Below are 27,354 nucleotides of genomic sequence, written 5' to 3'. Positions count from 1 at the left end.
CCCCATCATGCACTATTTTTTAAGTCACCTATATTTGTTATCTCAATTCATATTTCAAGTCAGAATATCCCTTGCCAAGGTTAAGGAAGGCATTTTTGTTGTTCCACCAATCAAACAGGTCATCGGTGACAGGCAATTTGAAGAACTTCTAGTGGGGCCAGAGAAAATCACATGGAAGGCTTTCCTGGCATCCTCAGAGCACCAGATTATGTGCAACTGATTGTCAACGTGCTTTAAGCATTAAAAAATCCATGAAGTGCAACATGTCACTAAAGATTCATTTTCTGCATTCCCATTTTGACCTCTTCCCTGCAAATCTTGGCACTGTCATTGAGGAGCAGGTGAAAGGTTTCACCAGGGCATCACAATCATGAAGAAACAGTATCAGGGCAACTGGAATCCATCAAAGCTGGCTGATTATTGTTGGGACACTTAAATGAGAAGCCTTAAACATCAAGTACAAATGAAAATCATGAACAAAACATTTTTAGCTTAGCATCAGCACCGTTACGGAATTAAATGCATTATATTCCACAAAAGTTAATTCCTTGTTTCTCTAAATTTCTACATGATACAAGTAGTCTGAAATTATACTTGTGTTCAGCTTCAAGTGTTCTATCATAATCATAAATAAATTTCTGAGAAAGCAACGCTTTTGAAAACTTTTCTTGTCCAGTTTTACCTGCCGTCCAACCTCGCTGTTGTGTAGGTTCATCAGCTTGTTTGCCTGTGACCTGCTTTTCTTCATTTTCATCGGCGAGTCAGAAAACTTGGACCCCAGCAGGATCCCGTAGTTGAGGTTGTCATTGCACCCGCCCCATCGGAATCCGGGCCCCGCGGCCTCAGAGGCAACTGGCCCACAGGAGCAGCCTGGGAGGTCCCCTGATGTACAGGCCCTGGCTATCGTGTGGCTGATGGCAGCCGCGGACAAAGCATGGACGAATGCTGACTCCCTGGTACCTGGGGTGAGAAGCTCAGGTAATCACTTACAGAGTCACAGAGTACTGCAGCACAGAAGCAGGCCCTTCAGCCCATCTAGTCCATGAAACCCGATCTTCTGTCTAGTCCCATCTACCTAGACCTGGAACTTAGAACCATAGAAACTACAGCACAGAAACAGGCCCTTTGGCCCTTCTTGGCTGTGCTGAACCATTTTCTGCCTAGTCCCACTGACCTGCACACGGACCATATCCCTCCATACACCTCCCATCCATGTATCTGTCCAATTTATTCTTAAATGTTAAAAAAGAACCTGCATTTACCACCTCGTCTGGCAGCTCATTCCATACTCCCACCACTCTCTGTGTGAAGAAGCCCCCCACTAATGTTCCCTTTAAACTTTTCCCCCCTCACCCTTAACCCATGTCCTCTGGTTTTTTTCTCCCCTTGCCTCAATGGAAAAAGCCTGCTTGCATTCACTCTATCTATACCCATCATAATTTTATATACCTCTATCAAATCTCCCCTCATTCTTCTACGCTCCAGGGAATAAAGTCCTAACCTATTCAACCTTTCTCTGTAACTGAGTTTCTCAAGTCCCGGCAACATCCTTGTAAATCCCCTAAAAACACCTCCCATCCATGCGCCCATGCCACTGAACCCGCGTCTGCCTCTGGGCAGCTCGTTGCACGCTTGCTCCGCCCTCTGAGAGGAGTTCTCCTGTTCGAGCAAAGAGCAAGCAGCAGCGCCAGCGACCTTGGACCAATTCCCGTCACTCAGTGTGAGGAGTTCATATGTTCTCCCCGTGACCGTGTGGGTTTCCACCCACATTCCAAAGACGTATAGGTTAGTCGGTCACATGCGTGTCATTGGATGGTGCAGACTCTTTGGGCTGGAAGGGCCTGTAACTATGCTGTGTCTCTAAGTAAAGAAGTAAAATAGAACGTCACAGTGCAGTAACTCCCATTCATTGATGGCTATGCTGACCATGAGATCATGGATACTGCCTGTATGTGATCTACCTACATCCACACATTCCCTACCTGTTTGTGGGTCTTAGTGCCTCTTATCCACGTGTTTGATGGCTCCAGGCCTGTACTCACTGGAGTGCAGAAGAATAGGGGGGAATTGCATAGAAACCTATCGAATACTGAAAGATAGAGTGGACTTGGAGAGGATGGTTCCTATAGTGGGGGAGTCTAGGACCAGAAGGTACAACCTGAGAATAGGGGGACGTCCATTTAGATCTGAAATGAGGAAAATCTCAGAAAGTGGTGAATCTGTAGATTTCATTGCCACAGACAGTTGTACAGGTCAAGTCATTGGGTATATTTAAGTCAGAGGTGTATTAATCAGGGCGTCAAAGGATACAAGGCAGGAGAATGAAGTTGAGATGGACAATAAATTGGCCATGAAGAAATGGTGGAGCAGACGATGGCACGATGGGCTCCTATCTTGTTAAGTAGTCTCACATATGACAACTTGTCAAAGGCCTTCTGCAAATCCAAGTACATGGCATCCCAGTAACAACATGTAATTGATGGAAGGGTGAATGTGTTGGCTAATTGAAGGGTAGATGAGAGGATGTTTGAAGGGTTGGTAAAGAGGTTGTGAAAAGATGGTGGAGATGCCATTTGGAAGGGTTAATGGTGGTATGATTGAGGGAGAGTTGATGTTACTGATGGATGTATTTAACAATTGGTTAATAGATGTAACATAAGATGGTTTATAAGGCATTGGTCAGACCATACTTGGAGTATTGTGAGCAGTTTTGGGCCACTTATTTAAGAAAGGATGTGCTGGCATTGGAGAGGGTCAAGAAAAGGTCTATGAGAATTATCCTGGGAATGAAAGGGTTTACACATGAGGTTAACTTGATGGTTCTGTGCCTGTGCTCGCTGGAATTTAGAAGAATGAGGGGAAATGTCATTGACACATATAGAATATTGAAAGACCTAGATAGAATGAATGCACAGAGGATGTTTCCAATGGTAGGAGAGTCTATGACCAAAAGGCATAGCTTCAGAATAGAAGGATGTCACCTTAGCTGCCTCACATCTCCAGTGATCTGGGTTCAATACTAATCTCTGATGCTGTCTATGTGGAGATTGCATGCTCTACCATTGACCATGTGGGTTTCCTCTGGGGCTCCAGCTTCCTCCCACATCCTAAAGTTATTCGGGTTGGTAGGTTAAGCACGGGAGAATAGTAACATCCGGGAAGAGCTGACGGGAACATGGGGAGAATAAATCGGGATTAGTATTGGATTGGCATAGATGGATGGTTGACTCTGTTTCCGTGCTGAATGATTCCACGACGTCCTTCAGCTAATTCAGCAATTATTCTTACCCCTCTCCAGGTCCGGTGAGAAGTAGGGAGCCAGTTCAATGGAAGAACAGTTCCACCTCATATCGGAGAAAGTTTTCCGGCAGGTCTTTTGGACCTCTCTAGCTGCCTGGACAATGCTCTGCATGAGGTCCAGGTTACTTCGGCAAAGCTGCTGCTGCGCAGAGACCAGTCCCTCCAGGTGCTTACAGTTCTGTGTCTGATTGAAGGGAATTGAGGAGCCAGTCCTGGCCAGAGCCCTATATGGAAACAGAACATTTAACACAAAACATAGAACATAACATATAGAGTACAATGAGACATAGGGGCAGAATTAGGCCTTTCAGTCCATCAAGTCTGCTCCACCATTCCATTATGGCTGATTTCTTTTCCCTCTCAAAACCCCATCCTTCTGCCTTCTCCCCATAACTTTTGATGTCCTTAATAAGAACAAAGTACACAGAATATTGAACAAAGAACTTAGAATAGTACAGCACATGAACTGGCCCTTCGACCCACAATGTCTGTGCTGAACATGATGCCAAATTAAATTAAATGTAACTGCCTTCACCTGGTCTATATCCCTCCAGCCTCCCTACGTTACTCTGCCGACATATAGAAGTCTCTTAAGTGCCACTATCATACCTGCTACCAACACCACCACTGTCCATGGAAAAATCTTGCCCTGCACATCTCCTTTACATTTTCCCCCTCTCACTTTAAAGCCGTATCCTCGAGTATTTCACATTGGGGAAAAGACTCCATCAGTCCTATCGACACCTCCTGTGATTTTATGAACTTCTGTCGGGTCTCCGAATCTTCAGCCTCTGATGCTCCGGAGAAAATAACCCGAGTTTGTCCAGCTTCTCCTTCTAGGTGATGCCCTCTAATCCCGAATCAGAGTCAGGTTTAGCATCACCGGCATATATCATGAAATTTGTTGGCTGTATATTTATTTATTGAATAGGCCTTCTGGCCCTTCGAGCCTTGCTGCCCAGCAATACCCGCAATTTAGCCATAGCCCAGTCACAGGACTAGTTAACCTACCAACTGGTACGTCTTTGGACTGTGGGAGGAAACCGGAGCACCAGGAGGAAACCCACATGGTTAGGGACAGAACGTACAAGCAGTGGTGGGGATTGAACCCGGGTTGCTGGTACTGTAAGGCACTACACTGTGCGGCAGTCGTATTGAGCAAAGCATTAAACAAAAATCCAGGTAGTATTCATGGGTTCATGGCCCATTCAGAAATCTGATGGCGAAGGGGAAGAAGCTGTTCCTGAAACGTTGAATGTGTGTCCCCAGGCACCTCCTCCCTGATGGCGGTCATGAGAAGGGGGTAAGTCCTGGCTGATGGGTGAACCTCTTCTGCATCCTTTCTAAAGCCTCAACCTCTTTCCTGTAAAGGGAAGACTGGAACAGCACACAATACTGCAAGTGGGACCTGACCAAACATTAAATACAAAACTCTTTGGCTTTATGCCAAACACTAAAGACAAGGCCATTAATAAATGGTCATTAATAAATCCCACAGGAAACTTGAGATAAACGTATTTATCCAGCATAATGAGCGTATGAAACTGGATATTAGAGGGATTAGTTGTGTGAACAGCAGAGACGGATGTAAAGAGAGGTCAGAAAATATGAGCTGGTATACCCCATTACCACTTTATTAGTGTACCCAATAAAGTGGCCACAGAGTGTACTTTCATGGTGTTTTGCTGGTGTAGCCAATCCAATTCAAGGTTCGATGTGTTGTGTATTCAGAGATGCTCTTCTACACACCACTGTTGTAACGCATGGTTATTTGAGTTACTGTCATCCTCCTGTCAGCTCGAACCAGCCTGGCCATTCTCCTCTGAACTGTCTCATTAACAAAACACTCTGCCCACAGAACTGCCACTTGCTGGATTTTTTTTTCTCTCTCTATTGGATACGATAGGGTCTTTTAAGAGCCTCTTAGATAGGTACATGGAGCTTAGAAAAATACAGAGTTATGGGCTAGGGAAATTCTAGGCAGTCTCTAGAATAGGTTACATGGTCAGCACAACATCGTGGGCCGAAGGGCCTGTGATGTGCTGTAAACTTCTATGTTCTATGTTCTAACTCTAGAGACTATTGTACATGAAATTCCCAGGAGTTCACCAGTTTCTGAGACAGTCAAACCCTGTCTGGCACCGACAATCATTCCACAATCAAAGTCACTTAGACCACATGTCTTCCCCATTCTGATGTTTGGCCCGAACAACAACTGAACCTCTTGACCACATCTGCATGCTTTTATGCATTGAGTTGCTGCCTCATGATTGGCTGATTTGATACTTGCATTAATGAGCAGGTGTACATGTGTATCTAATGGAGTGCCCATCAAGTTCATGCTGACCACCAGACACTCATTTACACGATTCCCATTTTATATTCTCCATATTCCCATCAACAACCCCTTGGATTCTACACTCAGCTACACACTAGGGATCACTTACTTACACAGGCCAGACCATTAACCAATCAACCCCAATCCTTTTGACATATTGGCTATCACAAATCAAAGTACAGGAGTGGAATATTATATTAATGCAGTGGAAGACATTGGATGAGGCACCTACTATCCTTTGAAAGAGCACAGAGAAATTTGCCGGACTAGGGAAAGTTTGAATAGGTTAGGACTTTTCTCCCCAGAGCATAGGAGAATGAGGGGAGGTTTGATAAAGGTATACAAAATTTTGAGGAGTATAAATGGGGTAAATGGAAGTGGGTTTTTTCCACTGAGCTTGGGAGAGACTAGAGCTGGAGGTCATAGGTTGAGGGTGAAAGGTAAAATGTTTTAGAGGAACATAAGTGGGAATTTCTTCACTCAGAAGTTGGTGAGAGTGTGGAATGAGCTACCAGCACATCCGTTAGTCTTGCGAGACCATGGATCTGCACCTGGAAAGTCTTCACTCTCCAGGGCGCAGGCCTGGGCAAGGTTGTATGGAAAACCAGCAGTTGCTCATGCTGCAAGTCTCCCCTCTCCACGACACCAATGTTGTCCAAGGGAAGGGCAAGGGCCAATACAGCTTGGCACCAGTGTCGTCACGGAGCACTGTGTGGTTAAGTGCCTTGCTCAAGGACACAACCCGCTGCCTTGGCTGGGGCTAGAACTCATGACCTTCAGGTCGCTAGTCGAATGCCTTAACCACTTGGCCATGTGCCCAGCACAAGTGGTGATTGAAGGTTCAATTTCAACATTTTCAAGAAATTTGAATAGGTGCTTGGATGGGAGGGGTATGGAGAGCCATGGTCCATGGTCCAGGTACAGGTGCAAATGAATGACATGCCTATCTAGGAATCTCGTCAATGTCGCTAATGTATCTTCCTCTACCACCACACCCAGCAGGTTGTCCACACACCCACCATAAACTGTGAAAAACTTAACTCTGTCATCCTCCCTATACTTCCCTCCAATCACCTTGATGATCCCTGGTTTTAGCCATTTCCACCCTGGGAAAAAGTCTCTGGCTATCCATTCGATCTATACCTCTTAACAACTTGTGCACCTCTGTGAAGTTGCCTCTCATCCTTCTTTGCTCCAAATATAAAGCTCTAGCTTGCTCAAACTAACCTCATAGGATGTACTATCTAGTCCAGGCAGCATCCTAGTAAATCTCCTCTGCACCCTTTCTAAAACTTCCACATCCTTCCTATAATGAGTTGACAAGATCTGAACACAATACACCAAGTGTGGTCTAACCAGGTTTTATAGAGCTGCATTATCTCGTGTCTCTTGAATTCAGTCCCCCGACCAATGAAGGTCAGCACACCATATGTCTTCTGATCCACCCTATCAACTTGCATGGCAATTGTGAAGGATCAATGGACGTGGGCCCCAAGAACCCTCTGTTCCTCCACACTGCTAAGAATCCTGCCAGTAAAACTGTACTCTGCCTTCACGTTTGATCTCCCAAAGTGAATCACTTCAAACTTTTCCGGATTGAACTCCATCTGCTATTCTCAGTCCAGCTCTGCATCCTCTCAATGTCCCATTGTAACCTATGACAACCTTCTATGTCATCCAAAACTCCACCAACCTTCATGTCATCTGTAGAGTTACTACCCACTCTTCCACTTCCTCACCCAAGCTACATATAAAAACCACTAAGATATGGGGTCTCAGAACGGATCCTTGCAGAACACCATTGGTCACCAATTTACAGGCCAAAAACAATCCATCTACAATACTTCATCTACAGCTTCTCCAGGTAGAAAATGCTCCTTCTGCCTTTTATGTGCAAACACATATGACAAATAAATCTTCAAAATTTCTTTAATACATGGGTAGACAAATTTATGAGGGGTACTGATAGGGTAATTGCAAACAAGCTTTTTTCAATGAGGTTGGCTGTGACTATAACTAGAGGTCATAGATAAAGGGTGAAAGGTGAAATGTTTAAAGGGAACATAAGAGGGAATTTCTTCACAGAGGGTGGTGAGAGTGTAGAACGAGGGACCAGCATAAGTGGTGGATGTAATTTTGATTGCAACATAGAAGTTAGAATGGGTACATGATGAGAGGGGTATGGACGGCTATGGTCCGGGTGCAGGACAATGGGACTAGGCGGATGAATGGCTCAGCATGGACTAGATGGGCCAAATCACCTTTTTCTGAGATGTAGTGTTCTATGATTCTATTACTCTATATTCAGACTTAAGCCACACAAATAGAACTATGCACACACACATCACACACATGCTTCATGCAGGATGCATACCTTTTGAACATACATGTTCACACGTGACATATGCGAGATGCATGCATGCACACAACAATACTCACAGCCATCGAATGGCATGACAGAACCTCGAGTTGAGCAGCAGGGCGCAGACGGAGGCAAGAATGCAGCCAACAGCCAGTCTCATTCCTCTGATACTGTTTGAACCAACGAACAGAAGATGAATCGTCACAAGTCTGAACCAATCCCTTATCCACTCGGTGCCCAGTGCCAGAAATGACGGGATGAATCTGTGGAGGGAATTGAAATAATAAGCAACCAGAAGTTGGAGGAAAGTACTCATGTGCTGTGTTAAAAAAGGATGAATTCCTGTTTTTTTTTATCTTTAAGCACAGTCCTGGTCCAATTCTATATCCCAGTGCAGATGTAGAGACATGCACACCACAGGAACATTTCTGAGATTCACTTATATATTCAAGCATGAGCCACACATCAAACATACAGATATTTCAGAGACTCTTCAAAGGGCACATGGATGAAAGAAAAGTGGAGGCCTACACACACAAAATGCCAAAGATCAGCTTCAATGGAGAAGAATTAACAGTTGATGTTTCGGGCTGAGAACCTGAAGTTCCTTAGCAGTCTGTGGAGATTTGGCATGACATCTAAAACTTCGACAAACTTTTATTGGTTTGTACTAGAGAGTGTATTAACTGACTGCATCTCTGCCTGGTACGGAAACACAAGTGCCTTTGAATGGAAAATCCCACAAAAGGTAGTGGATTAGGCCCAGTCCATCACGGGTAAAGCCCTCCCAACCATTGAGCACATCTATGTGAAATGCTGTCGTAGGAAAACAGCATCCATCATCAGAGATCCCCACCGCACAAGTCATGCTCTCTTCTCACTGCTGCCATCGAGTAGAAGGTACAGGAGCCTCAGGACTCACACCACCAGGTTCAAGAACAGTTACTACTCCTCAACCATCAGGCTCTTGAACAAAAGGGGATAACTACACTCACTTGCCCATCCATTGAGATGTTCCCTCAACCAATGATCTCACTTTAAGGACTCTTGATCTTGTTATTTCATGTTCTATTATTTATTGCTATTTACTTATATTTTCATTTCCACAGTTTGTTGTCTTCTGCATTCTGGTTGATATTTCATTCATCCTGTTATAGTTACAATTCCATAGATTTACTGAGTATGCCCGCAGGAAAATGAATCTCGGAGTTGTATATGGTGACATATATGTACTTTGATAATAAAATTTACTTTGAACTTTGAAAGGAAGGGGGAAGAAGCCATAATAAGAATGTGGCGGGGAGGCGAAAGAGTCCAAGCTGGCAAGTGATAGGCGAGACCAGGTGAGGGTGGGTGGGTGGGGGAGAGGGGATGAAATAGGAAGCTGGGATTTAGTAGGTGGAGGAGGTAAAGGGCTGAAGAAGAAGGAACCTGGTAGGAGAGTGGACTGTGGGAGAGAGGGAAGGAGGAGGTACATGCTGGGCAGGAGAGGAGAAGAGGTAAGAGGGGAGCCAGAATGGGAAATGGAAAAAAGAGAGAAGGGGGAGGGGGGGCTATGTGGGATGGAAGTGTTAGATTGATCTTGGAGTAGGTTAAGAGGTCAGCACAACATCATAGGCCAAAAGGTCTGTAGTGTCCTATAACTGTTCTATGTTCTATCATTCCAAAGGTTGAGCACAAACTCACTGATTTGGCAAACATGATAATTTACAACCCGAAGTGATCATGTTGGCCAAATCAGTGAGCTCATGTACAAATACCTCTGAATTGGGACTTGAAATCATCAGGGGTCAATGGATAGTGTCAGTGCAGATCAGAAATAACATGTCCTCCTCACTGACGATCAACAATGACACACCTCAAGGATACATGCTTATCCCTCTGCTCTACTTTCTCTACACAAGGGGTTCCCAACCATTCTCATGCCATGGACCCCTACCAGAAACTGAGGGGCTTGTGGACCCCAGATTGGGATGCTCTACCAACTATAAATTCACCAATAACACAACTGTTGCTGGCAGAATCTCAGGTGGCAACGATGAGGCTGACAGGATTGAACTAGATTGGCTGGCTGAGAGTTGTCTCAACAACAACAACCTCTCACTCAACATCAGCAAGAACAAAGAATTGATTGCGGACTTCGGGAAGGGGAAATCGGAAGAACACACAAACATCTGCCCTCATCAAGAGGTTAGCGGTGGAAAGGGTGAGACGTTCCAAGTACCTGAGCATCAACATCTCAGAGAATCTGTTCTGGGTCCAACATACTGATGGGAGCATGTAAAGGAAATGCTAGTGTCGCTTTACTTCGTTAAGATTTTGAGATTTGATATGTCACCAAAGGCTAGCAAATCTCTAAAGAGGGTACTGTGGAGAGCATTCCCATTGGTTGCATCACAGCCTGGAATGAAGGCTGAAGATGGTCGCAGAATCAGCTAGCCCCATGACAGGCACATCCTCCCTATTATTAGGGACACCCTCAAGAGGTGGTTCCTCAGGAAGGAAGCATCCATCAAGGACCCTCATCGTCCGGGATATTTTCCCTAATCACTGCTACTGTCAGGAGCATGAAGGCCCACACTCAACACTTTAGGACCGCTCCTTACCCTCTGCCTTTAGATTTCTGAATGGTCCATGAATCCATGAACACACCCTCATTCATCCTTTCTGCACTATTTATCTCTGTAATTTAGAAACAGAAGGATCATGACTGCTCCTGGGGAGCTGGAAATATCCCTGGTGGAAATTGAAAGAATTAAAGGCTGCAGGAGCTGGAATTCTGACATCAAAGCTGAAAACACTGCAAACGCTCAACAAACTAGGCAGCATCTGTAGGGAGAGAAATAGACCTAGTGATTCAGGTCAAAGAACCTGAATTGGAACACAACCTCCCTTGGTCTTCTAAGCCAGAATGTATTATTCAATTAAAAACACCTTTTTCTAAGGTATTCTTGGTGAAATGGAGAACAAAATAAATATATTTTTGTTCTTTACTGACCCTGTGAGCACAGGAAGTGAATATTAAACACTAATGTTTAACTGAAGGCCAGCTTTGACCAGAATCAGGTTTATTGTTACAGGCATACAGTGTTATGCAAAAGTCCTAGACACATTTATATGAGTAGGCTGTCCAAGAGTTTTGCACAGTACTGTACCTGTCAACCTGGAGCAGGCAGCAAGCTTGTAAATCCGGGGGGGGAGCAAAGGATGTTGGAATGGTGAGAGTGGATTGCCATGGGAGGGGTGTGGGGTAGGTGGCAGAGAAGGAGCGTTGGGGCAGAGTTGCAGACACACCCAGCCCTGAGACACCAGGCAAGGTCATCTGATTCCAAACAATTGGTTTATTGATCATTACAGAATGTCTCTCTGGTGCTTCCTGCTCCCTCCCCTCTCCCTTTCCCTTTTCTCAACCATGATTCCCCTCTCCCTGTCCCCTAGCTACTGTATATATGGTATATGTGCCTAAGACTTGTGTATCATACTGTAAAGTTGTGAAATTTATTGTTTTGTGGCAGCAGTACAAGGCGGGTGTGACAAATTACTTGTTACAATAAACATAGATAAATAAATAGGAATAGCGAAGATAGTTCGTGGTCCATTCAGAAAACTGATGACAGAAGCTGATCCTAAGTTGTTGAGTATGGCTCTTTAAACTCCTGTAATCTCCCTGAAAGTAGTAATGAGAAGAGGGTGTTTCCTGGATGGTGAGGGTCTTTAAGATAGATGCTGCTCTCTTGAGGAACCACCTTTGGTAGATGTCCTTGTTGGTGGCTGGCCTGTGCCTGTGCTGGAGCTGGTTGTGTCAACAACCCTCCTGTGCCTGTGCTGGAGCTGGTTGTGTCTACAACCCTCCTGTGCCTGTGCTGGAGCTGGTTGTGTCTACAACCCTCCTGTGCCTGTGCTGGAGCTGGTTGTGTCTACAACCCTCCTGCGCCTGTGCTGGAGCTGGTTGTGTCTACAACCCTCCTGTGCCTGTGCTGGAGCTGGTTGTGTCTACAACCCTCTGCAGACTCTTGTGATCCTGTTCATGCACAACACGCTGGAGGAACTCAGCAGGCCGGGCAGCATCCGTGGAAATGATCAGTCAACATTTCGGGCCGGAACCCTTCATCAGGACGGCCCTTTCAAACAGAGATGAAGATAAATTTCTGAGGCTGTACCCTCTAGTGCTAGACTCCTCCACTGTTTGAAATATCCTCAACATGTCACTCTATTTAGGCCCTTCAATAATCAGTAGTTTTCAATGAGATCCCTCCTCATTCTTCTAAACTCCACTGAGTACAAGTCCAGAGCCATCAAACACACCTCATACCTTTCATTCTTGTGAATTTCCTCTGGCCCTGCTCCAATGCCAACACATCTTTTCTTAGATCGTTCAGGGATCTGGGGGTACATGTCCACAGATCCCTGAAAGTTGCCTCACAGGTCGATGGGGTAGTTAAGAAAGCTTATGGGGTGTTAGCTTTCATAAGTCGAGGGATAGAGTTTAAGAGTCGCAGGATAATGATGCAGCTCTATAAAACTCTGGTTAGGCCACACTTGGAGTACTGTGTCCAGTTCTGGTCGCCTCACTATAGGAAGGATGTGGAAGCATTGGAAAGGGTACAGAGGAGATTTACCGGATGCTGCCTGGTTTAGAGAATATGGATTATGATCAGTGATTAAGGTAGCTAGGGCTTTACTCTTTGGAGAGAAGGAGGATGAGAGGAGACATGATAGAGGTATACAAGAGGAATAGATAGAGTGGACAGCCAGCGCCTCTTCCCCAGGGCACCACTGCTCAATACAAGAGGACAATGGCTTTAAGGTAAGGGGTGGGAAGTTCAAGGGGGATATTAGAGGAAGGTTTTTTACTCAGAGAGTGGTTGGTATGTGGAATGCACTGCCTGAGTCAGTGGTGGAGGCAGATACACTAGTGAAGTTTAAGAGACTATGAGACAGGTATATGGAGGAATTTAAGGTGGGGGGTTATATGGGAGGCATGGTTTGAAGGTCGGAACAACATCGTGGGCTGAAGGGCCTGTACTGTGCTGTACTATTCTATGTTCTATACGGCACGATACTGGGCCCTTCCAGCCCAATAAGCCTGCACAACCCAATTACAACGGTGTGACCAGTTAGCGCACCAACCTGTACATCTTTGTAATGTGGGTGGAAACCAGAGCACTTGGAGGAAACCCACATGGTCATGGGTTTCACAAACTCTGTACAGACAGCAGAGGAAGTTGAATCAAGATCTTATAGTTGACGCTACACTACCACGCCATCCAGTGTGTATAGTCAGCGTGAAGTTCTACAACCACCTGAAACATGTCCGTGTAGACTTTAATCCTGTTCAGGTACTTATCACCAACTAGTAGCTTTAGTCACTATTACTGCAGCCTCTATGCCACCAGTAACACTTTATGGAGTCCATGGACCTCTTGCTTAATTGTATTAATTCACAGCATAAAAAAGGTTGGGAATCCCCACTCTGTACTGATGCGGTGATCAAGAAAAGCGATAGGAAGTCATCCCTTTCTCCCAGGGTCCACTATCCTCTCCTATCAGATCCCTTCTTCTTCAGCCTTTTACCTCTTCCACCTATCACCTCCCAGCTTCTTACTTCACCCTGCTCCCCATCCCCCACCCAACTACCTTTTCCCTCTCCTGGTCTCACCTATCACCTGCCAGTTTGTACTCATCCCCCCTCCCCCCAACTTCTTATCTTGGCTTCTTCCTTTCCAGTCCTGATGAAGGAACACGGACTAAAATGTCGGTTGTTTATTCATAGAACCATAGAAACTACAGCACAGTAACAGGCCCTTTGGCCCTTCTTGGCTGTGCCAAACCATTTTCTGCCTAGTCCCACTGACCTGCACACGGACCGTATCCCTCCATACACCTCCCATCCATGTATCTGTCCAATTTATTCTTAAATGTTACAAAAGAACCCGCATTTACCACCTCGTCTGGCAGCTCATTCCATACTCCCACCACTCTCTGTGTGAAGAAGCCCCCACTAATGTTCCCTTTAAACTTTCCCCCCCTCACTCTTAACCCATGTCCTCTGGTTTTTTTCTCCCCTTGCCTCAGTGGAAAAAGCCTGCTTGCATTCACTCTATCTATACCCATCATAATTTTATATACCTCTATCAAATCTCCCCTCATTCTTCTACGCTCTAGGGAATAAAGTCCTAACCTATTCAACCTTTCTCTGTAACTGAGTTTCTCAAGTCCCGGCAACATCCTTGTAAACCTTCTCTGCACTCTTTCAACCTTATTTATATCCTTCCTGTAATTTGGTGACCAAAACTGAACACAATACTCCAGATTCGGCCTCACCAATGCCTTATATAACCTCATCATAACATTCCAGCTCTTATACTCAATACTTCGATTAATAAAGGCCAATGTACCAAAAGCTCTCTTTACGACCCTATCTACCTGTGACGACACTTTTAGGGAATTTTGTATCTGTATTCCCAGATCCCTCTGTTCCACTGCACTCCTCAGTGCCTTACCATTAACCCTGTATGTTCTACCTTGGTTTGTCCTTCCATCTGCCATTTTTCAGCCCATTTTTCCAGATGGTCCAAGTCCCTCTGCAGACTCTGAAAACCTTCCTCACTGTCTACTACACCTCCATCTTTGTATCATCAGCAAACTTGCTGATCCAATTTACCACATTATCATCCAGATCATTCATATAGATGACAAATAACAATGGACCCAGCACTGATCCCTGTGGCACACCACTAGTCACAGGCCTCCACTCAGAGAAGCAACTCTCTACCACCACTCTCTGGCTTCTTCCATCGAGCCAATGTCTAATCCAATTTACCACCTCTCCATGTATACCTAGCGACTGAATTTTCCTAACTAAACTCCCATGTGGGACCTTGTCAAAGGCCTTACTGAAGTCCATGTAGACAATATCTACTGCTTTCCCTTCATCCACTTTCCTGGTAACCTCCTCAAAAAACTCCAACAGATTGGTCAAACATGACCTACCACACACAAAGCCATGTTGACTCTCCCTAATAAGCCCCTGTCTATCCAAATGCTTGTAGATTCTGTCTCTTAGTACTCCCTCCAATAACTTACCTACTACTGACGTTAAACTCACCGGCCTATAATTTCCCGGATTACTTTTCGATCCTTTTTTAAACAACGGAACAACATGAGCCACTCTCCAATCCTCCGGCACTTCACCCGTAGACAGCGACATTTTAAATATTTCTGCCAGGGCCCCCGCAATTTCAACACTAGTCTCCTTCAAGGTCCGAGGGAACACTCTGTCAGGTCCCGGGGATTTATCCACTTTAATTTTCCTCAAGACAGCAAGCACCTCCTCCTTTTCAGTCTGTACAGTTTCCATGGTCTCACTACTTGATTCCCTCAATTCCATAGATTTCATGCCAGCTTCCTTAGTAAATACAGACGCAAAAAACCTATTTAAGATCTCCTCCATTTCCTTTGGTTTCGCACAAAGCCGACCACTCTGATCTTCAAGAGGACCAATTTTATCCCTTACAATCCTTTTGCTCTTAATATACTTGTAAAAGCTCTTTGGATTATCCTTCACTTTGACTGCCAAGGCAACCTCATGTCTTCTTTTTGCCCTCCTGATTTCTTTCTTAAGTATTTTCTTGCACTTCTTATACTCCTCAAGCGCCTGATTTACCCCGTTTCCTATACATTTCATACAACTCCCTCTTCTTCTTTATCAGAGTTGCAATATCCCTTGAGAACCAAGGTTCCTTATTCCTATTCAATTTGCCTTTAATCCTGACAGGAACATACAAACTCTGCACTCTCAAAATTTCCCCTTTGAAGGCTTCCCCCCTACCAATCACATCTTTGCCAGAGAACAACCATAGATGCTGCCTGACCTGCTGAGTTCCTCCAGCGTTTTGTGTGTGTCGCTAAATCTGTTATACTCGGTCCAGTTCTGTGGAGGAGAAGGGCTGTTCCAACGTAAGCCATCTTTACTTTCAGGTTTAAACATAACCTTCAGATCCCCAACATCCTCATCTCTCATCCTACATGTTAATGGATGCGTGCACTTGATCGTCCATGGGAAGTGGGGTGGTAAGAAACTGGGAGTAGATAGGTGGAAGAGGTAAAGGGCTGAAGAAGAAGGGATCTGCTAGGAGAGGACAGTGGACCATGGAAGAAAGGGGTGACTTCCACTTATCGCTTCTCTCGATCACCACGTCAGCACAGAGCAGGGGCTGCTGACCTTTTTTATGCTGTGAATTAATACAATTAAGCAAGAGGTCCATGGACTCCATAAAGTGTTACTGGTGGCATAGAGGCTGCAGTAATAGTGACTAAAACTACTGTTTGGTGATTAGTACCTGCACAGGATTAAAGGGATGTCAACAGCTATGAGCGAGCAGGTCAGGCACTGAACCATGTCAGAGCAGATTCACCTTGTGAGTCAAAGTTTGGATCTTGTATCATTTCTTATATAGAGATATTGCACATAACAGGATCTCCTCATAAAATATAAGAGCAAGGATGAAATGCTAGGACTGTATCAAGCATTGGCGAGGCCTCACTTTGAGTATTATGAGAAGTTTTAGGCCCCTTATCTCAGAAAAGTTGTGCTGACGTTGGAGAGGGTTTGAAGGAGGTTCACACAAATGATTCTGGGGTTGAAAGGCTTATCGTATGATGAGTGTTTGATAGCTCTGAGCCTGTACTTGCTGGAATTCAGAAGAATGAGGGGGTAATCTCATTGAAACCTGTCAAATGTTGAAAGGCCTAGATAGAACGGATGTAGAGAGGATGTTTCCGATGGTGGGAGAGTCTAAGACCAAAGGACACATCCTCAAAGTAGAGGGGTGTCCTTTTACAATGGAGATGAAGTGGAATTTCTTTAGCCAGAAGGAGGTGAATCTGTGGAATTCTTTGCCACAGGCAGCTGTGCAGGCCAAGTCTTTATGTATATTTAAGGCAGAAGTTGGTAGATTCTTGATTGGTCAGGGTATGAAGGGCTATGGGGAGAAAGCAGGAGACTGGGGCTGAGAGGGAAATGGATCAGCCATGATGAAATGGCAGAGCAGACTCGAAGGGCCAAATGGCCTCATTCTGCTCCCACATGTTATGGTCTTATGGCCTTTAAGTGTCACATACCGAGATACAGTGAAAAGCTTGTCTTGCCTACTATTCATACAGATACTTCATTACACAGTGCATTGGGGTAGAACAAGGTAAAACAATAACAGAATGCAGAATGAAGTGTAACAGCTGCAGAGAAAGGGTGTGCAGGTAGACGATAAGGTGTAAGATCACATGCCCTGTTGGCGCTGGAAGCGTGACGACACGCGAGCTTCTCCCAGCCCAGTCCTCAGACTGTGCTGGCCGTTGACACAAAATGACACGTTCCGATGTAGATGTGACAAGTAAAACTAATTTCTATAACAGCCATGCATATGGAACTAAACGGTATCGCGATGCTATAGACAATAGACAATAGACAATAGGTGCAGGAGTAGGCCATTCGGCCCTTCGAGCCAGCACCGCCATTCACTGTGATCATGGCTGATCATCCACAATCAGTATCCAGTTCCTGCCTTATCCCCATAACCTTTGATTCCACTATCTTTAAGAGCTCTATCCATCTCTTTTTTGAAAGCATCCAGAGACTTGGCCTCCACAGCCTTCTGGGGCAGAGCATTCCATATATCCACCACTCTCTGGGTGAAAAAGTTTCTCCTCAACTCCGTTCTAAATGGCCTACCCCTAATTCTTAAACTGTGGCCTCTGGTTCTGGACTCACCCATCAGCAGGAACGTGCTTCCTGCCTCCAGCGTGTCCAATCCCTTAATAATCTTATATGTTTCAATCAGGTCCCCTCTCAGCCTTCTAAACTCCAGAGTATACAAGCCCAGTCGCTCCAATCTTTCAATATATGACAGTCCCGCCATCCCGGGAATTAACCTTGTGAACCTACGCTGCACTCCCTCAATAGCAAGAATGTCCTTCCTCAAATTTGAGACCAAAACTGTACACAGTACTCCAGGTGTGGTCTCACCAGGGCCCTGTACAGCTGCAGAAGGACCTCTTTGCTCTTATACTCAATTCCCCTTGTTATGAAGGCCAGCATGCCATTAGCTTTCTTCACTGCCTGCTGTACTTGCATGCTTGCTTTCAGTGACTGATGTACAAGAACACCTAGATCTCGTTGTGCTTCCCCTTTTCCTAACTTGACTCCATTTAGATAATAATCTGCCTTCCCATTCTTACCACCAAAGTGGATAACCTAACAGTTATCCACATTAAACTGCATCTGCCATGCATCTGCCCACTCACCCAGCCTGTCCAAGTCCACCCTGCATTCTCATAACATCCTCCTCACATTTCACACTGCCACCCAGCTTTGTATCATCGGCAAATTTGTTAATGTTACTTTTACAGCTATTACAGCTGGGGGCGTCAGAAGTTCAGAGTTCAATTCTGACCCCATCAGTGAGGAGTCTACGATCTCTCTGTGGAATGCGTGAGCTTGCTCTGGTTGCCTCCCACAATCCAAAGACGTAGCAGTTAGTAGGTCATTGTAAATTGTCCTGTGATTAGGCTAGGGTTAAACAGAGGGTTGATGGGCCATGTGGCTCACTGGGCTGGAAGAGCCTGTTCTGCTCTGTATCTCTAAGGAAATAAAAGTAAGCAGTTGTAAGGGACGAAGGGCCGTCTAACTGAGTGGGCTGCTCATAGTGTTTGACGTTGTCCTGCTGGACATTGGCCAAGCTCTGTTGAGCTCCTCAAGGAGGTAGTAATCCTGAGGAAGATAAAACTCCCTTCTCCCCAAGAACTTGGAAAAAGCTACTATCAAAATCACAGACATAAGACTGCAGATGCCGGAATCTAGAGCAAAGAAAAACGACCTTATTGTTCAAAGTTCAAGGTAAGTATACATCACCACATACTACCCTGAGATTAAGTTTCTTTCAGGCATTCACAGTAGAACAAAAAAATACAATAGAGTCAACGAAAAACTACACCCAAACGAAGACTGACTACTAATGAACGTGCAAACGAACACTGTGCAAATACTCAAAAAGACAAACCATAATGATAATAATAATAATAATAAATAAGAAACTGAATAATACAGGGAACGTGGGTTGTAGAGTCTTTGAAACTGAGTCCCAAGGTTGTGGAACCAGTTCAGAGCTGAGGTGAGTGAAGTTATCGGGTCTGGTTGAGGAGCCTGATGGTTGTAGGGTTCCTGAGCCTGGTGGTGTAGGACCGGTGTTCCTGTACCTCTTGCCCAATGGCAGCACCAAGAAGAAGGAATAGCCTGGATTGTGGAGGTCCTTGATGAGGGATGCTTCTTCCCTGTGGCAGCGCTCTGTAGATGTAGCAAATAACGTTGTATAGACACTCCCCGAGTACAGTTAACGCCAGTGACCAATTACTGTTTCAGTATTGTATCTGCCACAGGTGGAAGGGGAGAGTAGTATAATTCAGGGATCAGCAAGATTCAAGACTCTGAGAGGGCAACCATTTAAAAAAGAAAATTCTTCACACAAGTGATCCTAGAAAGCTTGGGCTCTTCATCCCGATAAAATCCCGAAGATTCTGGTGCTCAGGATTGGTTTGGAAGCTGATCATGAGATTGGGGAGATTCTCATTGGGGTGACAAAGGAGCCATCAAAATTATGTGGGGTATAGTTAGGGTAAATGTAAGCAGGCTTTTTCCATCGAGGTTCACTAAGACTAGAACTAGTGGTAACACACACAAAATGCTGGGGGAGCCCAGCAGGCCAGCCTGCATCTCGGGCCGAAATGGCGACGTACTCTTTTTTTAGACACTGCCTGGCCTGCTGAGTTCTTCCAGCATATTGTGTGTTGCTCAGATTTCCAGAATCTGCAGATTTTCTCTTGTGTGTGACTAGAAGTCATAGGTGAAAGGTGAAAGGTGAAATATTTAAGGGGAGCATTGGGGGGAACTTCTTCACTCAGAGGGTGGTGTGAGTGTGAAACGAGCTGCCAGTAGAAGTGGTGGACGCGGGTTTGATTTCAATATTTAAGAGAAGCTTGGATAGGTACATGGATTGGAGGGGTAGGGAGAGCTGTGGTCCAGATGAGGGTCAATAGGACTAGGCCGAATAACAGGTTAGCAGCGGCTGTTTCTGTGATGTTTCGCTCTGACTCTATGATTCTCGCCATCCCCACCAACGGGGATATCTTTTTAAAAAATAATGCCTCAAGTTTCATTATCAAGTACCCACACCGTCCAGGACATGACCTCTTCTCATTACTACCATCAGGGAGGAGCTACAGGAGCCTGAAGATGCACATTCAACCTTTTAGGAACAACTTCGTCTCCTCTGCCATCAAATTTATAAGCGGCCCGTGGGCACTCCCTTAATATACCTCTTTGCCACTATTTATCTATTTCTTGTACTGTTGTCACAAAGCAACAAATTTCATGACATAGGTCAGAGATAATAAACCTTGATTCAGATTCTGAGATGATTCTAATGGGGCTGTGTGGAGATCTCTCTCTATTTGCTGTCTGTTACATCACTGGTATTTAGGGCAGCAAAGAAGGTCATCCATCTCTGGTGGTGGCCAGAACTTTCTTCAGCATGTCAAAAGCTCGAATTTTAATACAGTCAGTCATGTAAGTCCTGGGCGGAGACTCAGGAATACTATCACACTCAGATGTAGAAGGATTCTTCATTGCTATTTCCGTAAAAATTTTGTTTTACCAATCAGGGTTATTAGCCCTGAGCTGAACCCCTGAACTTGGAGGATGGGTGGGTCACTCTGAGCCTGACCTCTACCCTTTGACCTATTTGGCATGGGTGACCCTACCAAAAGCCTAAGCACAAAGCCCTGACTACAGCCAACAGAGCTCTCTGGGTCGCTGAGGCACACAAGCCTCCATACCCTGCGACAAGGTTGTGGCCCCTTGGAGCTGTGTGGAGATTAGAATGGGTCTAATCCTGTACATATTATTTGTGGATCGTAACGGACTTAAATTAATATTTTGACTTGTGTAATAGACTGAAACCTTGAGCTCTTGGTAGTTTGACATTCAGAGATTGGATTTTTTGCTTTATTTTAATGGCAATATTAACAGTGGTGTTCCTTAAGCTTGCTACAGCGAGAGGGAGTAGTGGAGATAAGCTCCCACTCCCTATTAGATGCTCCCAACAATGTGCACCTCAAACAGCCTCTGACAACCAAGTCCAGCTCTAGCAGATTGCTTGTTGCTCTAGATTTCAGCAACGGCCATCCCTTTTGTCTCTCGTGCCGTTGCCTGGGATTGAATGTCCATTCCACTCAGGACCATTTCTACTGACAGGAGAAGGGGCAGAGGCGGATTACTGGCACCTTAAAACCATAAGACCATAAGATATAGGAGCAGAATTAGGCCATTTAGCCTGAGTCTGCTCTGCCATTTCATCATGGCTGATCCAATTTTCCTCTCAGCCCCAGTCACCTGCTTTCTCCCTGTATCCCTTCATTCCCTGACCTATCAACCTCTGCCTTAAACATACACAGAGACCTGGCCTCCATAACTGCCTGTGGCAAAGAATTCCACAGATTCACCACTCTCTACCTAAGACTTTTGCACAGTAATGTATTGTATGCGCAGGTTCAATGAAAAACTTGCTGCACGAGCATCACAGGTACAGGGCATCACGTAGGGAGAATTCTCAAGTAAAACTTAAGCATGAATTATACACAATCCTTCCAAGAGAAAAAAATGCAATTAACGCAAAACGTCTGTGGTCACAGTGTTGCATATCTGAGGTAGTGATTGGGGTTGTTCTGGATGGTTCAAGAACTGAGTGGTTGAAGGGAATTAGCTGTTCTTGAACCTGCAGCTGTGGGACTTCTGGCTTCTGTACCTCCTGCCTGATGGTCGCGGTGAGACGATGGCTCGGCCTGGACGTTAGGGACCTTGGATGACGGCTTTTCGATCACTAGTATGATTCTCTCGCTCAGAACAGAAGCAGTGTTATCAGCACAGACTTCCACCTGGAGTGAGTGTGCGTGGGTGCCATGGTAGTGAAGCAGTTAGTGGGTCGTTGAAGTTAGGAGTTCAATTCCAGCGTCCTCTGTAAGAAAGCTTGTTTGTTCTTCCTGTGTGTGTGAGTGTTTCCTCCGGGTGCTCTGGTTTCCTCCCACAGTCCAAAGACGTACCGGTTAGTAGGACAATTGATTATTGTAAACTGTCTTATGATTAGGCTAGAGTTAAATCTCTGGGTTGTTGGGTAGTGCAGTTTGGTAGGAGGGAAGACAATAAGACTATAGATATAGGAGCAGAATCAGGCGTTTGGCCCATTGAATCTACTCCAACATTTCATCATGGATGATCTATCTTCCCTCTCAGGTCCAATCTCCCTCCATGCCCTAACTAATCAAGAATCTATCAACCTTTTTCTTAGATATGCTCATGATTTGGCCTCCACAGCCACCTGTGGCCATGAATTCCACAGATTCGCCACTCTTTGGCTAAAAGAATTCCTCCTCATCTCCATTCTAAAAGGTCTTCCATCTATTCTGAGGCTGCGTCTTCTGGTCAGTAGAGACCCAGAGCCATCAAACGCTCCTCGTATGACAAGCCCCGAATCATATGACTACAGGCAATTATAAAGCAGTTGCAGTCCATGTATGTAACCCCCTCCCCCCCAACCCCACAGCACCACAGGGCATTAGAGAGGTATTATATAAAGTTCGATTCCATACAATAACTTCTAGTGACACAAGAGCTCAGCCTGGTTCACTGTAGAAAGCAGCCAAGTTGTAAACTCAGGCAGCTCCATCATATGTGTAACTAGGGGCCGTGCACAATCCGGATTTGATGCAGACAGCCGTGAGAAGCGCAGAGGAACATCTGGAGAAACTTCTGAAATGCCCGCTTCGCTGCCGCTGCTACTGTGTGACCGAGAATCTCCGGAGGGGAAGGCCCGAAATCCTCGGCTTTGCGTATCGCCTGTTGCCGGGGCCGGGGTCGAAACGCTCGGCAGAGATGGTGCTCGGTGCTCGGTGTCGGAGAGCTGGTCGGAGGCTCGGGGTTTTCGGATGGACTCGGAGTCGGACTGTGGTCGGATGCTTCCGGGATGCTGCATCGGCAAGTTGGCGGCGCTGGAGGTTTACCGTCTGCGTGAGATGATGGGACTTTCAAAAGACTTTGAGACTTTTACTGTGCCATGGCCTGTTCCTATCAAATTACGGTATTGCTTTGCACTGTTGTAACTATATGTTATAATTATGTGGTTTTTGTTATTTTCTAAGTCGGTTTGTCATGTGTTTTCATGATATCATTCTGGAAAATCATTTTATCATTTCTTAATGCATGCATTACTAAATGACAATAAGAGGGGACTGCGTGTCCTCATAATCATAATAATCATGGACACAAGTCTCCCCACCACAGAGGACATCTTCAAAAGGCAGTAAATCAGAAAGGTGGAATCCATCATTAAGAACCTTCACCAGGTTACCTCTACTTTTTTTTTAACAACTGCGCAGACTAACCACTACTCCGAGCAGGTAATTTTTACGCAGCCTAAAAGCTGCAGGACACTTTAAATGTGTTTTTTGTAATATGAAAGCTATGAATATTTAGAATGAAAACTGAAAAATCACATACTTTTGATCTTATTTATTAACTGAAGGGTTTAATAAAATACAGTACAATAAAGAAAATCTTTCTTGTTTCATAAACTTTTCCTCATCTGTCCTTTATTCCAGCCGTGTGCATGGGAGCACTTCAGTTACTGCGAAGCCGCGCGCTTCGAGGGAACTGTGACCCTCACATTCCAAGGCATGCTCTTTCCTCATTGCTATCATAAGGGAAGAGGTACAGGAGCTGCTTTCCGCTCCTCCATTAAATTTCTGAACGGACTGTGAACCGTCATGTGCTGTGTCATTTGACGTGGGCAATAAGGGTCTTTCCATGACTGCGATTTCTCGTGGCAAATTTTTCTACAGAAGTGGTTTGCCATTGCCTTCTGGCAGTTACAAGACAGGTGACCCCAGCCACTAGATTATGAGAACACTCGGTCCTCTTTTATTGTCATTTAGAAATGCATACATGCATTAAGAAATGATACAATGTTTCTCCGGAGTGATATCACAGAAAACAGGACAAACCAAAGACTAACACTGACAGAAACACATAATTATAACATATAGTTACAGCAGTGCAAAGCAATACCATAATTTGATGAAGAACAAACCATGAGCATGGTAAATAAAGTCTCAAAAGTCCCTGAGTCGATCGACTCCTGAGTCCCCGATAGCAGGCGGCAAAAGGGAAAAACTCCCTGCCATAAACCTCCAGGAACCGTCAACTTGCCGATCCCTTGGAAGCAGCCGACCACAGCCGACACTGAGTCCATCTGTCCGAAAACTCTGAGCTTCCGACCAGCCTCTCCAATACAGCCTCCCGAGCGCCATCCTCTGCCGAGCGCCTTCGACCTTGCCCTGGCCGCTGAAACATGCAAAGCTGAGGATTTCGGGGCCTTCTGCTCCGGAGATTCCGGTTACCACACAGTAGCAGCGGCAGCGAAGCGGGCATTTCAGAAGTTTCTCCGGATGTTCCTCTGTACTCTCACGTCTGTCTCCAGCAAATCAGAATTGTGCACGGTCCCCTACTTGACAGATAACAGACATCACCACCGAAGTGGCCGCGTGGCTGCCGTCGTGCCGCCATCTTCTCCTCCTCCCTTTGCAATTATCCACTATCCTCCTCCATTATCAATACTCTTCAGAGATTGTCTGCCTGGTGGCAGTGGTCGTATAACCAGGGCTTGTGGTATGCACCAGCTGCTCATACGACCATCCACCACCTGGTCATATGGCTTCACGTGACCCTGACTGGGGGGACTAAGCAGGTGCTCCACCTTGCCCAAGGGTGACCTGCAGGCTAGTGGAGGGAAGGAGTACCTTACACCTCCTTTGGTGGAGACATATCTCCACCTGCCAACCAATCACTATCTCACTTTTTGCTATTGTTTTGTACTGAGTATTTTTTAATACATTTCTTATTGTAATTATAGTAAAACAAGAAATCTCACAACATAAGGCATTTTTGTGACAATAAACCTGATTCTGATTTTGGAGTATTGTGAGCAGATTTGGGTCCCTTATCTAAGAAAGGATGTGCTGGCATTGGAGAGGGTCCAGAGGAGATTCATGAAAATGATTCTGGGATTGAAAGGCTTATCATATGAGAAGCATTTGCTGGCTCTGGGCCTGTCCTCACTGGAATTCAGAAGAATGAAGGGGACCTATCGAATGCTGAAAGGTCTCAATAGGGTAGATTTGGAGAGGATGTTTCCTGTAGTCGGGGCAACACTCACAACACGCTGGAGGAACTCAGCAGGTCGGACATTATCCGAGGAAACGATCGGTCGACGTTTCGGGCCGGAACCCTTCGTCAGGACTGTAGGGGGAAGGGGCAGAGGCCCTATAAAGAAGGTGGGGGGAGGGTGGGAAGGAGAAGGCTGGAAGGTTCCAGATGAAAAACCAGTAAGGGGAAAGATTAAGGGGTGGGGGAGGCGAAGGAGGGAGGGGACAGGCAGGAAAGGTGAAGAAGAAATAGGGGAAACACAATGGGTAGTAGAAGGAGGTGGAACTATGAGGGAGGTGATAGGCAGCTGGGGGAGGGGGCAGAGTCACATAGGGATAGGGGAAGGGAGAGGGAGAGAATTACCAGAAGTTGGAGAATTCAATGTTCATGCCAAGGGGCTGGAGACTACCCAGACGGTATATGAGGTGTTGCTCCTCCAATATGAGTTTAGCCTCATCATGGCGGTAGAGGAGGCCATGAGTGTTGCTTTGACCCCAGCAGCTGCTGAGTATTTTGTGTCCTATAGTGGGGGAGTCTAAGACCAGAGAATAGAGGGATGTCCATTTAGAGTGGATATGAGGAGCAATTTCTTTAGCCAGAGAATGGTGGATCTGTGGAATTTGGTACCATGTGTGGCTGTGGAGGCCAAGTCATGGGGTATATTTAAGGCAGAGGTTGATAGGTTCTTGATTAGTCAGGGCATGAAGGGATATGGGGAGAAGACAGGAGATTGGGGCTGAGAGGGAAATGATCAGAACCTATAGCTTATGGTCTTATGTTAACTTCTATTTAAATTGGCAAATTGGTTTATTATTGTCACATGTACCAATTTACTCCGAAAAAAATTGTTTTGTGTGGCATCCGTACAGATCAGTTCATCACATCAGCGCCTTGCGGTAGTACAAGGGAAAAACAATAACAGAGAGCAGAATAAAGTGTTACAGTTACTGAGAAAGTGCAATGCAGGCAGACAGTAAAGGTCTTAAAAAGGTATGATGTGAGGGCAAGAGTCCATCTCTTCATAACAGAGGGATGATAACACTAGTTAATATATAATAGTTTAAAGTAAAAAGAATAGAATAAAATGAAACTTTATTGTCATTGCTCAAGACAATGAGATTGTGCTGCTGCTCCTGTCTGTACAAATCAGATATTTACAATGCGTGCGCTATGGCGTAACTTTTTAAAACTCTCCATATCTCCATGCAACAAATGACTCTGATAGACCATCCCACCCAGAGACCATTGGCAAGCTGGGGTGTAGCATGATTCGGTCCTCGGGAAGAAGCTGTTTTTCAGTTTTATAACAGTGGGATTGAAGCTGTGCTTGAATATGGTGGTATTTGCTTTCAGGGTTTTGTACCTTCTAAACAAGAAATGGGGCAAATGCTGGAAATCCAGAGCAACGCACACAAAATGCTGGAGGGACTCAGCAGGTCAGGCAGCATAGATGGAGATGAATAAACAGTTGATGCTTCGGGTCGAGACCCTTCTTCAGGTCTGGAAAGGAAGGTGGGGTGGGATGCCTGATGGGAGACTGGAGAAGGGAGAACGTTCTTGGATGGGAAGGTGGTCTCTGTTTACGCTACCCATGGCAGTGAGAGAGTTCTAACAGCCACTCTCGCCTACCAACTACAATTCTCCAGTTCTAGCCACATCCCCCTATATCTCATCCCCCTATATTGGAGTTTGAGGCCTAGTTTTTAAGAGTCCTTTCATTGGCAAATCCAGCGTTCGAGGCCTGGATTTCGGAACCTCATCCAGGGTCCACATTTGTCATCGTCTGCGTGTCCTGGGTCGTTGCCGAAAATCAAAGCCCAAAAGTCAATCAGAGGTCCCGAAGTCGAGGACCGATCCGTGAATCTCTGCAAGTACGCTGGGGAGGTCAGGGCCCAGAGGCTCGGAATCCACTGGCGGCTGAAGAAGATGGTTTTCCTGGGGTTAGAGGACTAGGTGAGTGGGTGCGAAGGAGGAACAGGGCTTATTTTGCTGATTTTCTCTGTTGCTTCTTGTTGTTCTGTTCTGTTGTGTTCTGTGTCATTCTGC

The 27,354-nt window shown here is 45.4% G+C and overlaps 1 protein-coding gene across 1 annotated transcript in view; it reads right to left on the bottom strand.

Moving 5' to 3' along the window:
- The window catches only part of wnt11 (wingless-type MMTV integration site family, member 11), a 76,077-nt gene that overhangs the window by 15,364 nt on the left and 33,359 nt on the right, over window positions 1–27,354 (bottom strand). The window contains exons 2-4 of the mRNA XM_063052975.1: window positions 8,078–8,263; window positions 3,289–3,524; window positions 683–960 (exon numbers count right to left, since the gene is read on the bottom strand). Of these exons, the coding sequence (XP_062909045.1) occupies window positions 683–960; window positions 3,289–3,524; window positions 8,078–8,160 (597 nt within the window). The 5' untranslated portion in view covers window positions 8,161–8,263. The remainder of the gene's footprint in view (window positions 1–682; window positions 961–3,288; window positions 3,525–8,077; window positions 8,264–27,354) is intronic.

The sequence above is a fragment of the Mobula hypostoma genome, chromosome 7, assembly GCF_963921235.1.
Source record: "Mobula hypostoma chromosome 7, sMobHyp1.1, whole genome shotgun sequence".
NCBI lineage: Eukaryota > Metazoa > Chordata > Chondrichthyes > Myliobatiformes > Myliobatidae > Mobula > Mobula hypostoma.
This window is presented reverse-complemented; position numbering and strand designations above follow the sequence as displayed.